General features: G+C 33.5%; 2 protein-coding genes across 2 annotated transcripts; both read right to left on the bottom strand.

The window, feature by feature from the left end:
* Positions 1 to 11,506: 11,506 nt before the first annotated feature.
* LOC131050538 (uncharacterized) lies at positions 11,507 to 12,115 on the bottom strand. Its single transcript, XM_057984741.1, has one exon. The coding sequence runs from the start codon at positions 12,113 to 12,115 to the stop codon at positions 11,507 to 11,509; it is 609 nt and encodes a 202-aa protein (XP_057840724.1).
* A 24-nt stretch (positions 12,116 to 12,139) lies between these two features.
* LOC131050537 (uncharacterized) lies at positions 12,140 to 14,143 on the bottom strand. Its single transcript, XM_057984740.2, has one exon. The coding sequence runs from the start codon at positions 14,141 to 14,143 to the stop codon at positions 12,140 to 12,142; it is 2,004 nt and encodes a 667-aa protein (XP_057840723.2).
* Between the last annotated feature and the right edge of the window lie 9 nt (positions 14,144 to 14,152).

Here is a 14,152-nt window from a genome sequence, read left to right on the forward strand (position 1 = left end):
ATGTTCATGTCAAGGAAGACATCTAGATCTATTGTAGGAGAAATTCGTGCATGATCATATTCCTTTTGAAAAAAATTCTTAAATGCATGACATTTCCCAAGAGAATGTGAATATGAATCATGAAAAATTCCATATTTCTCACCTTTCACTTGCTTAAGATTCTTGATTGGATTTCTAGGAGGAAAGGAAATATTCTTATCAAATTTTAATCTCCAATAGATTTTTGTCGCTAGTCTATCAGGAAGATAAATGTGTTTTAAGTGATTTTATTGACATGGAAGAGGAGAATAATTAGAAGAAGAAGCTTTATCATACACAATTATAATTTTGCCACTGTCAATGCCATCTTGAATAGATTTTTGAAAATCAGGCCAATCATCAGCATTATGATCATGGGTTTGATGAAATGAGAAAAATGGATGTTTTTAAGAAGAAGCATTCTTGCGGGCTCTTTTGATTTGTTGCTTTTGAAGATAGTTATTAAAATTTTCAAGTCTAAGGAGTTCATCCTTAGAGAGAGGAATTTCTCTTTGTAGGCGTTCTGTAGTAGCTTGAATAAATGGGTTTATAGGGATACAGATTCCTTGTTCAAATTTCCCAATTCCTTGTCCTCTAAAACCTTGTTTTGTTATTATATTAAAGCCACAACTGTAAGAATGTTGCAAATGGAAATTTGGGGGAATAAGATCATAAATTTCTTATAAACCAAATGTGTAAGGTGGAATGAGAGGTTTTATAGATGAAGAAGGAATATCATGGGAAAGGATAACCTTCTTTCCTGTGTCAGGATTATCCTTTTCGGGAGATTTGTGATGAACATCTTCATCATCTAAAGGTTCATCTTTACTCATTTCTATGCGAGGGGAAAGATCATGAAAAACATCATCCTCTCTATATATACTTTGATGTTAAAGATAAGTCCTAGGAGAATAAGGAGGGTCTAAAGATGTAAGAATGTTGATATTATGATTTTGCCCCCCTTGCTCAAGGGTACGTGTATAAGAAGAGGATGGGTCCATATTGTTTTCCAATTCTTTCTCTTTTACAAAAAGATCATTGGTTGATATAGTAGCTCTCATCTTATTCACACAGGATACTCTAGGAGAGGTGCAAGAATTAGGTTTCTTGGGTTGTGATCTACAAAAGCCTTAAGGTGATTAATACATGAAATGCATTTTGTTAATATCCCCATAATGCATCAAAAATGATACACGAAAGCTTTGAGATCAAATTGAAAAGGAAATGACTTTGAAATCCAAGCAACACAATATGACTAAGTGCTATGAATGAAAAGAAGTAACATGAAATCAAACACATGATTATAATAAATATATGTTAAAATTAATGTAATCATATGTGAAATAGCAAATAAATCTAATCCATTGATTGCCATTGAAAGTCTCTTAATTAAAATCTTAATTTAATTGAAAAGAAGATCTAAAATTAGGACCTTTTTATGAAAATAAATTTAAGTGTAGAAATTTGAATTTGTATTCGACCTAAGGGGTGCAAAAATTGATAAAGTACGCCAATGTTTTGGATTTAAGCATAAAAATACAGTCAATTCCAACTCCCAAAATTTCGGGAAAAAAGTTAGGGACCGTGTGCAAAGTGCACTCAGTCCGACCAACTTTTTTAAAAATTTTCAGGGATGATAGAAATTATGATTTTATTGGAGAATCCAAAAAAACTGTCGATTTGGAGATGTCTAGATTGGTCAAATTAGTAGCCAAAGGTCGAAATAGGAGATTCTTAAAAATTAGGGTTTTGCCTTTTAACCACATAATTTTTAGAATGAAAAGATAAATTTGAATTACAATTTTGAAATAGAAATCAGATCTGAAACAAGCAATTAAAATGCTACACTTCACAAGCTTAATTTTGTCAAAAAGAAAAATTAGCGTTTTTATGCAATTAACCTCTAAATTTTGTAAAAAGATTAAACATGGAAATGAATGTTTGAAATTCAAATTGCAATAATTCAGATCTAACAATAAGAGATCAGAATTAGAGTGTAAGACGTCGGGTTCACCAAAATGTAAAGTGGAAAATTGGACCCTAGTGACTCCCCACCTAGGAGAGAGAAAGGAAGTCACTAGGATGATTTTCACTTGGGAGAAACTTTACATTCAAAAGAGGGGCTTGAATCCACTAGATCCAAATCCAAGGGAAACAAGGATATTAATTCCAAGTGGATTGAAAGGGTTGGAAAATGATTTTCCCTCTTTTGCAAGTAGATATGTTGACTTGCTGACTATGTAGAAAAGGGAGATAAAATGAATGAAATGAGGAGCTACTTGTTCAAGATCGCTCTATAATTTTGGATCTGAGATATTCAAACTGATGTGGATCTGCCCTGCAAATTTGGAAAAAGTCATCGGGATCGTGTTGAAAGTGCACACGATCCTTCGAAAAATCCACGCGCCGAAAAGGGTTTTTTTGTCTTTGTAAAGGGAGTCCAATCCTTCAATTACAGTTGTGCACCTGCAACCTACACACAGAAAAGAAGGGAATAAGGATTGTGGATAGGGGTTTGCCTCAGTCAAACCCCGATTGAGGAATCAACCTTGAAAGAAAGTAATTGCAAATTCTTAAATGTAAATAATGGAATTGTATACCTTGTAGATCTGCAATTGATGATGATGATTTCTTTCCTTCTTGAATGTAATCACAAATGTTGTATGAAATGGCATGTAACATGAAAAAACCCTAACACACACATGCTTCCAAATGAATGTTGTAATGTTGCTCCAATGGATGAATGCAGAAGACACATGAAGAAGATATCTTGGTGGATGCTTGAAGACTTGAATGTTTGATGAAGACCTTTCGCTTGAATTTCTCTTATTATCCTTATCTTGCCCATGTATCGCAATTGTCCTTCGTCTCTATCGAATGAGGGAATTGAATGTACTTTTATACATGCCCAAGAGGATTACTTTTCATCCATCGAAGGCCGACAAAGGAAGATTGCAATCCCTGAAGAATGAAATTATGCAAAAGGTGCCGAATGGACCCATCTTAGGGTCTCCCTAAGAGGGAGGACAGGGGCGCCACACCCTTGTCGTACCCTATCTTGGGGCTCGAACGGGGTCTTAAGGTAGCATAAGGGTCACAATAGGAAGAGACTCGGGATGAAAGTGTAGAAAGAGGTCTTAGTCGAGAGAGAAGTGTAGTCGCTTAAGTGAGGACCTAAAACGTGTTCGAAATTATGGGGGTCGGAATTTTAGGACACACACACACATACGATGATAGAGAGCATGTAGAAGTGAGAAGATGTCACCCTTCTTTGATCGTTGTGCCTCCTCCCTCCTTTTTAGCTACCTTGGTTTGCTTCTTGGACATCTTCTCACTTATGCATGCTCTCTATTATCTTGATGATGGATCATGGAGTGTGATCCAAAAGGTTGATGCAAAAAATTCACACACAATGTAATCCAGAAATAGTCAAGATTAATATCTCATGGATTGTGGAAGCTTGATGTCTGTTATCACTTCTAAGTTTGTTGATTATTTTAAATATGAAAAAAAGGTTCATGTGAAACAAAAGAAAATTAATATATCATTAACCTTAGGATATAAATATATATTTGGATGACCTTTTCTAAAATCAAACAAATATTAACTTATTTTACATCTTATCCTTGATCAACAGTTAGCAAAGTTGTCGATGATTACTAAAGAAATTCAAAATTAACAATTAAATGAAGATAATAATTACAAACCATAAAGAAAATATTTGGAAAATGATGAAAGAAAGGAATAAATGAACAATTCCACTAAAAAATAGCATGTGTAATTTTGCCAGTTTTATATATATATATATATATATATATATATATATATATATATATATATATATATATATATATATATACGCACACACACACACACACACACACACACATATATATAACTAATCATACCTATACACATAGTTATATTATGCTCATAGTTGAATTCAAAAAAAGCTTATTACACTTCTCCTTTTTGACAAAATTATCATATTAAAACTCCATGACAATATTCAAATCACATAATATAAAAAATAAAATAAATCAATTCAAAAAAAAAATCTTTTTAAACTAAGAGTAAGAATGTGGCATACTATAAATCAAATCCAAAAAATAAGATTCATCGGTTTTTTAACAAAATATTTGAGATGGTGTGTGAATGCTTAAACAGTGTGATGGTGGTCACACTATTGTTTTTTATTACGAGTAAAACAAGTTTTGAAGGGACCTGAAACCTTATATACAAAATGTTGTCATAAGGATACTCACAACCAACCAATAGCCAACAATCAACAAAAACTCAAAAACACACAAGTGAGAAAGACACCAACATATGATAGCAAAAAATAGGAAGCATACCCACATGATACTAATGGGGTTTTTGAGTGCTTCCACAACCTTAGCCACTGATCAAGATTATGAGACAGATTATTTATATCATGCAAATCAATTTTTGCCTACTCCATGGACTTCTTTAAGTTGCCTCGAGGTTGAGTTTATAGGCCCTTCTCATCAATACCCCGTTTACCCTTATCAACATTATTCGGATCAATATAAGTATTATTCTAGAAGACTTTGGAACTTGGAACTTCTGTAATTTTTCATCCATCACCTTTATGTTGTTCACAATGGTTTGAGTGGTTTTATAACTCATATTGACTACATTAATAAGATTATCATTAATATTCTTCATCTTAGCCTCGAGCACTCCAATACATTCCTCATAATTAGTTTTCAAGATGTTGACATCTTTGGCAATTTTTATAAAAATCACCAATATTTTCTTCTCATCCTCCTCAGGCTCGGAAATACCATCTCTTTATCAAGTGCTTCATTTTTTCTCTTCATGGAACAAATGTTAATATTGATACGATTAATTTCTAAAAACAACCATTTAGACATTCTCATTTGGTCAATAGTTGCATCCCTAACAACACCAAATAGGCCCTTTACATTATTGTTACGATATATTGATGTAATGTTATAACCTTATGTAATATTTTTAGAAAGAGCATCTATTATCTCTTTCTTCCTTGTTCAAGTCAAAGAGTAGTGAAACAAGCACAAATTTACACTTAGTCTCTGAATTCAATAATTTAAGCATTTATCTAATATCAAAAGTTTCAAATATTCTCTCTAACTTCATATTTTTGTCTAAGAAATTCTCTCAAAATTTTAACTATAAATACATTTCGAAGACTCAAACACATATCTTAGAGACTAAACAACATATTCGGGAACAAGCATGTAATATACATGATTACATCACTATCTATTTATTCTTGTTCATTCCACTCCATAGATTGAAAAAGCAAAACACATGCATTCAATTCATAAATTTGAAAATAATCAATGATATATTTTACAACAAATACAACACAACCATTTAATTGAAAATACTATCAAAATGATGTCTACACTCACATAAGGTGGTGTCTACACAACTATTTTATTTGATTGTAAAACACTTTTAACAACTAACAAGAGAATCATTTTGTTAGTTGGATAGCCATTTCGCTCAAACAACACCAAGGGAAGAGCACTAGTATTTGTTATGGCTAACTTTGTGCACCCAGAGATCTTAAACGGTACATTGGATTTTGAGGATTTTTTTTGTTCTCTCTATGTGACTTAGTTGCTTATAGCTATTGTTTTGGCTTCTAGGTAGTAACGACACACATTGTAAGATCCATAGAAATCTGCAAAATCCAATAATAAAAAATAAATTTTCTATTTAAAAACATCATAACTAACTTCGTGCATCCACAGATTATTAAAAACATCATTACACAAGCAGTTGCACGCTATTGTGCGCGCAACGGGAAGCCGATAGGTAAAATGGTTCGGGGAACTGGTTTGGTTAACGAAGCAGAAATATGTGCAGTATTTTTTTAAGTATGGACAATTAAATAAGCATTTGGCAGCGTGAATTTTGCAAATTTATTTGACCTCTGTTTTACCAAATTACCGCAAAGAAAATGCATCATAGCAGAAGCCAAAACTTTGTATAGAAAATATTAATATTTGAGTGACAAATTTGCACAAGGGTGAAGAGAAAGCAGCAAGTTATGCTCATTCATTGAATTCAGTTGTTAAACATAGTAGATTTCAGCAAAGGGGAACATTGAATTAAATGTAGCAATGATGGAAGAGAGTAACACAAGCAAGAAACCGTGAATGTTACAATGTCAATAAGTGTAAGCAGTCACTGTGGGAGTCTAGATCTTAACGACTCTTTAAAACATGATACGGTAACGGTGTAGTAATCTTTAACATGTTAATATTTGAGAACATAGGGCTGTGAGATGTAAAACAACAGGTTTGAAAGAATCAAATAATTTGAAAGTTGTTGAACGCTGCAAGAGGTGTAATGGCTGATGACGGATTGACCTGCAGTGCATGGAAATCAAGTAAATATATTTGTCAGCAATAAAAAGTGTTACAGAGAACGAAATATGCAAGGTTTAAACCTAAATGAGAACAACTTACTTCTTGATGAGGAACAGCATTAAGCCAATGCGATCAACTTGTTTTAAATTACAACGCCTGCTGAGTTGTAAAGCCTGCAAATTTTGGAATACGGTAAATTTTAAAGTTGTGTATCAAAGTGTTGGGCACATTTAAAAGTGAATTTTGTGTTTCAATGAATGAAGAGTTAAATATATTATTTACGTCATGTTTAGTAGCATGGAGTGAGCAAATGACCTGGTAAAGTAGAATAAATATACATTAAAATTGCAGTATAGAAAGAGTTTTAAAGCTTGTAACTTGGGAATTTTTCAAGTGTTACTTTTATTGAATAGTACAATGCTACAATTTATAAAATAATTTAATAAATACAAAAAAAAATTGGCATGTGAAAATGAGAGTAACAAGTAATATCTGACAAGAAAGAGGAACTGGCAATATATATTTTGCTTATCATGGTGATGAAGGTCATGCCTATCAAGCAAGTCAACCTTCATAGATTTGTAAGAGGCAATTTGTAACTATTGCAACTTGAATGAAGTGCAATTTGCTAAAGTTGGAAAGCAGATATAAAGTATAAATCGGGAAATGACCTGAAAATGTTTGTTTGTAATCGGCATGGAGTGCAATCATGGGTATGTTGTTGTCTGGTAATATGTATCTCTACATCAAAAAGAAGAAATATGGTTAGTTTCTTAAATTCAACATATATACAATTCATGTGCTAAAAGAACTGAAGGGGCGTGGCAAAGGGAAGTAATTGTCATACTTGGGTGAGTTGTTTATGTTGGAGCAGCGACTTTTGAATGGTACAGACACTTTTGTAACGAAAGTCACCAGAGGACAATACACAAGTGCTGTAACAATGAGAATAATAAAAGATGTTAGAAATGTTTGAGTAGTGTAAAGTTTAAAACTGATTAGAAATATATTCATGTTAGTGTTAAAAGTGGTAGAAAGTTAATTCTATGTCTACCTTTCTCTTTAGGGCCCAATCGAATGTATCCTATACTAACTTGTGCTTTGCAAAGTAGCATTTTGGTATGAAGTAACCTTCATATCTTGATATGCTGGGCAGGAAAAGAATCTTTTATTATTCAAAAAGTACCAATGTACACTATGCAACATAAAATCTAATAAAATAACGTATGAGAATCTTTTAATAATTACTTCATATCTTGATATGCGTTAGCAGGAAAAGAATCTTTTATTATTCAAAAAGTACCGATGTACACTATGTAACATAAAATCTAATGAAATAACATATGAGAAGCTTTTAATAATTAACAAGTTACAATAATGCATTTGCAATGCAAACAGAAAATTGGGCTATGGTTTTATATTATAAGCCTTTACCTGTCATGCCCCAATCCTCAAAACTGGCATATGGAAATTGGAGGCTTTGAGATTGGCTCAAGTTGCCCGGTGTGTTGCAGGCCTTGGATCCTTCCTTTGAAATCACACCTGGAAAGTATTTGTAAAGCAAAAGTTTCATATGAGAGGGAAAGATGCAATGATCCATAGGTTTTATGTTGTCTTCTATTTAACTGTCAAATTGTACAGATAAATATTTCTGATACTGTGAGATGGAGCTTAATATTGGTGTACATTGAAAGAAATTTTTCATAGCATATACAGAAACTTAGATACTATTATTTCTCTCTTTTCTATCTATGCATATTAAAAAAAAGAAAGAAAAAGAACAGAGTAAGCATAGCATTGTTATGTCATACCTGGGTGAGCTGTTTATGTTGCAGCAGCGAGTTTTGAATGGAACAAATAGTTTTGTAACAAAAGTTATCAGAGGATAATACACAGATGCTCTAACAATGAGATCAATAAAAGTTGTTAGAAATGTTTGAACAATGTAAAGTTTAAAACTGATTAGAAATATATTCATTTTAGTGTTAAAAGAGTTAGAAAGTTCATGTTTTGCAAAGAAAAAGTACAGAGTAAGTATAGCATTTTTTTTTGTGTGTATAACTTTGTATAATCGACATTGACAAGAGTTTTTAGCTACAACCAGTGCTAACTTGAAAAGTTAGAAGTGTGCAAGCATGGGTATGTTGTTATTTGTTAATATGTTTGTGTACAACAAAAAGAAGGATTGAAATTTGTAACTGACCTGATTAGTGTCATAAATCTGGAATGTAGTGAAGTTTGAAAACACCCTAAATTTTCTTGTTTGTTGTCTGCAATTTTTGCAAGGGCAACACAGTCATAGATTTGAGATATTTAAATCTGTTTGCAATGAGGAGATAAAACATTAGAATAAAGAATGGGAGAAGTGGTCAATAGCTATAATGGTCAAATGTGAATTATTTTAAGAAAGAAAAAGGAATACGACCTGAAATATGGGGAACAAAATGAATGGATATTGGTGAAATAGGAAAGGTGATTTAGTGTGGTTGGTCAAAGGTTTTGCCTGCATTGAAGAAAGGCACGTCAGAAGGATTAATTTGGTAAAGTTGGAAAGCAGATATAAAGTATAAATTTAGATATGACAATAAAATGTTTGGTTGTAATCGACACGGAGTGCAATCATGGGTATGTTGTTGTCTGTTAATATGTATCTCTACAACAAAAAGAAGAAATATGGTTAGTTTCTTAAATTCAACATATATACAATTCATGTGCTAAAAGAACTGAAGTGGCGTGGCAAAGGGAAGTTAATGTCATACCTGGGTGAGTTGTTTATGTTGCAGCAGTGACTTTTGAATGGAACAGAGACTTTTGTAACTAAAGTCACCAGAGGATAATACACAGGTGCTGTAACAATGAGAATAATAAAAGCTGTTAGAAATGTCTGAGTAGTGTAAAGTTTAAAACTGATTAGAAATATATTCATATTAGTGTTAAAAGAGTTAGAAAGCTAATTGTATCTGTATCTTTCTCTTCAGGGCCCCATGGAATGCATCCCATACTAACTTGTGCTTTGTAAAGTAGCATTTTGCCACCAAGTCACCTTCATATCTTGATATGCTCTGGCAGGGAAAGAATCTTTTATTACTCGAAAAGTACAAATGTACAATATGAAACATAATTTGTAATAAAATAACATATGTGAATCTTGTAATAATAACTTCATATGTTGATATGCATTAGCAGGAAAAGAATCTTTTATGATTCAAAAAGTAGCAATGTACATTACGAAACATAAATTGTAATGAAATAACGTACGAGAAGGTTTTAATAATTAACAAGTTACAATAATGCATTTGCATTGCAAACAGAAAATTGGGCTATTGTTTTATATTATAAGCCCTTACCTGCTATGCCCTAATCTTGAAAACTGGCATATGGAAATTGGAGGCTTTGAGATTGGCTCAGGTTGCCTGGTGTGTTGCAAGCCTTGCATCGTTCCTTTGAAATCACACCTGGAAAGTATTTGTAAAACAAAAGTTTCACATGAGAGGGAAAGATGCAGTCATCCACAAGTTTTATGTCGTCTTCTATTTAACTGTCAAATTGTACAGATAGATATTTCTGATACTGTGAGATGGAGCTTAATAGTGGTATACATTGAAACAAATGTTTCATAGCATATATAGAAACTTAGATACTATTATTTCTCTCTTTTCTATCTTTGCATATAAAAAAAACAAAGAAAAAGAACAGACTAAACATAGGATTGTTATGTCATACCTGGTTGAGTTGTTTATGTTGCAACAGTCAGTTTTGAATGGAACAAACATTTTTGTAACAAAAGTTATCAGAGGATAATACACAGATGCTCTAACAACGAGATTAATAAAAGCTGTTAGAAATGTTTGAGTAGTGTAAAGTTTAAAATTGATTAGAAATATATTCATTGTAGTTTTAAAAGAGTTAGAAAGTTCATGTTTTGTAGAGAAAAAGAACAGAGTAAGCATAGCATTGTTTTTTTTGTGTATAACTTTGTATAATTGACATTGAGAAGACTTTTTAGCTACAACGAGTGCTAACTTGAAAAGTGAGAAGAGTGCAAGCATGGGTATGTTGTTCTTTGTTAATATGTATCTCTACAACAAAAAGAAGAAATAGAATTAGTTTCTTAAATTCAACATATATACAATTTATGTGCCAAAACAACTGAAGTGGCGTGGTAAAGAGAAGTTTGTTTATTAATTGATTTTATTCGAAGATTTATTAGAATATGCCTTGAAAGGATTACATGGCCACATAAAAAGAAGAGAATGTAAACTATATGTGTTGGGTAGGTATGCATACCTTCAATTTGCAGTAGGAAAACTAGACTGAATGGTTGATTGAGAAGGTTTGCACTGGAGAGGCAATGTACTGTAGCTGGCGTACAAGGAGGGAAGTTAGTTAAAAGTGACAGAGAGCAATGTTAGAGCAGTAAAAGGTGTCAATAAAGTATGCTTGAAGCCAAAAAAATGTAAATATCATACCTGGGAGAGTTGTTTATGTTGCAGCAGTAACTTTTGAATGCAAGAGACACTTTTGTAACAAAACTTATCAGAGGTATAATACACAGTTCCTCTAACAATGAGATTCATAAAAGCTGTTACAAATGTTCGAGTTGTATAAAGTTTTAAACTGATTAGAAATATACTCATTTTAGTGTTAAAATACTTAGAAAGTTAATTATGGGGTGAGGAACACATGTTTTGCAGTCAAAAAGAACATAGTATAAAATTGACATCAAGCAATGTTGGAGTATAAAAGTTTGTTAACAGAGTATATTCTAAGCAATAAAAGTGACATATCATACCTGAGATAGCTGTATATGTTGGAGCAGTGAGTGATGTGAATGCGCAATGCATTGCAGCTGTATTATACCTGATATATCTTTAGACAATCATTGAAGACTGTATAGATAGGAAGATTTGTGTGTGGTGTTCAATGGAGCATGGAGGATGTCTTAGAATGAATGCAATCTAAAATGAACAATGAGGGAAAAAGAGTTAGTACGAGGCACGATTAAGAAAGTGCATGTTGTGAAGATGTATGACAATGTAAAATTGTAATTACCTTGTTGAAAGTAGAGGAATGTAACAAAGATGGTTTTGGAGCAAAAGATTTTAAGGTGAATAGATATCTGTTTGCGCAGAGAGCAGCTGCAAACGAGTTTCTTCTTTCTTTCTAATGGTTGTATAAGCATTATTTTGCAGTTTGGAAAACCTTTCAAAAGAGAATGGTGGTTCGATCCGTATTCCATCAATTGTCTTCACTCTTGAAATAGCTGTGAATGTGAGCCCTTTCTTTTCAGTATTACCTATGTCAATGGTAGCTCTGTCTAATGTAAGACCTTGGGATTTGTGAATAGTGATGGCCCAAGACATTGTTAAAGGCACTTGCGTACGCCTGCCTCGCGTTATTGGCAAAATGGGTATGTCTTTTGGATGTGCTATATCCCATGGAGGTCCATTATAATCGTTGAATTGGACAACCACATATTTTGGCAAGTCCGGTGGTTTTGTATTGTTTTCATATACAATTTGTTTTATGAGACCAATAGCGCCATTAACAAGGCCAACTTTGATCCACAAGTTAGCTATTAACATCACTTGCTGATCAATAGAAAGTAATACTTCCAATGGTAGCTGTTCATTGGTGTCATATTCAGTATTTGTTTGCTTAGCAATTTTAGCTAAACTTAGAGCGACAGGCAAATTTAATTCTTTGAGCATTTTCCTGTTATGCAAGCGTGCAGATTAATTTGTTGCAAACAGGTGGATCGAAGAGTCGAAATCTTTCTTTTGTTGAATAGTTAATGTTGCATTTGTCTGGCACATCAGAAACTGCCAATCATGTTGGAGTGCTTGAGCGTTTCTTAAGTTGTGAAGAAGTGCTCTGAATTGTTGTTGTCTTATAGATGCAGCTTGCTGGCGGAAAATAGTGTCCAATGTTATGACAATAGTAAAAGAATGCCATAAACTGAGGGCTGTAGAGTGCGAAGCATATACAGGTTTATCCATTACAGGGGGAAGCTGAGCAAGATCACCAACAAGAATCATGGACACGCCACCAAAGTTGTCATGTTGTTTGTTAGGGAATGCTTGGCGTAAACGGTTATCTATCTTAAGTAGTAGTTTCGGGCCCAAAAAGCTCATTTCATCTATCAGAATATATTTGATAGGTTTCAATTGCTCTTGCAATGTCATTAATGACTGCCCTGTCAAAGGATGCATTTCTCTTATAGGTATGCGCAACCCTGCATGGATTGTTGTCGCTTGTATATTAAATGCAGCAACTCCTGTTGGTGCTAAAACAAGCAATGGGTTTGCCGTCATAGGTGGAGATATGTTTAATTCTTTTCTAATACAATCTATTAAAAATGATTTACCAGTGCCAGCAATGCCTTGAACAATCATTCGTAAAGGTGTTGTTACAGATTGATTATTATGATGTTGTAGAATAATGTTGAGCGCAACTTGTTGCTGAGGCGATAGCTGTTTTTTTTTTGTGTCTTGGCTGGAGATTTGCATGCTAGTGTGTTGGGGTGTTAGCTTGCTTGTAGCTATGAACTGAAGGGCAGTGGAGTCTAGTTGATCAACCACAACAGTTGCTCCCCAAAAGTGGCTAATATCGTAATCACGACGGCCTAGCATTTGCAGATCATTCTGGACAAAGTTATTTGTAGCTCCCATTTGTGAGATCTGCTCCCACTCGTACAGATTTGTATCATCTTGATGTTGGGAACCATTATTGTCACTGTCATCTTCGTTTGGAAGGCTGCAATCATCTATAATCTGTTGATTTCCCAAACGGTTGTAATTTGTCTTTTTAAAGTTTTTCCAATTTTTTATAATTTGTTCCTTTGAAGCTCCTATTTCAGTTGGGATGTCACGGAATGGTTTGTATAGCAGCAATTCAGACAAACAAAAAATCTCAAACTGATTGATATCTTCATTTGGAGGCTCTATAAACTGAGGATATACAGTCACAATTGCTTTTTTATCCCTGATGTGCCATTTTGTTTTTTTGCGTTGAGAATTATATGAAAACCCTTGTGCTGATTGTAGCAAATTTGTTGCATTTAATTCAAAAGGGCGCTGCATATAAGCATGGATATAAGTTGTGGAAAGGTCAGCTCCATTATCTGATTTTATGACACGGTGCAGTATTTTTTTGCCAACATTTAGAGAGACAAATTGTCGGCTACAACTTAGAAGAGGCAATTTCTGTAACATATGGCAAGTTTCTTGTGCACTGATATCACGGTCTACTACTATGCCCATCATAAATTTCTGATATGTTAATAAAATGCTATCTTCAGATTTACTTGTATTTAGTATTGTCTTCAGCATTTCAATATAGGATTGCGATTTGTTTTCTGATTTTGAAGCATACTTTGAAATGTATTGGAGGACAGCTTTTTTTGAAGTGACTGGTTGACAATCAATATTAGCTCTCCATAGTGAAAGCATCCAAGGATTATGAATATTCAAACGATCATCATTCCTTGCAGGTTTATAGCATGGGTTGTTGTCATTGTCAACTGTCAATGTAGACATCTCTTGTTGAACCCATGGAGCTTTGTAACGACATTCAAATGTGGGACCTTTTTTCTTGAGGCATGTATGTTCTGTACATTTTGTGTGTCTCTGTAAAGTATTAACCAATGCTTCATAATCCAATGTAGCATCCATGGTGAAGATTTTTTTTGTATCAGCTAGGCAAGGGTCATCCATTGCAGTGTAGGGCATTGCATTCATGCGGTCTGC

Source organism: Cryptomeria japonica, unplaced genomic scaffold (assembly GCF_030272615.1).
Source record: "Cryptomeria japonica unplaced genomic scaffold, Sugi_1.0 HiC_scaffold_914, whole genome shotgun sequence".
Taxonomy (NCBI): Eukaryota; Viridiplantae; Streptophyta; class Pinopsida; order Cupressales; family Cupressaceae; genus Cryptomeria; species Cryptomeria japonica.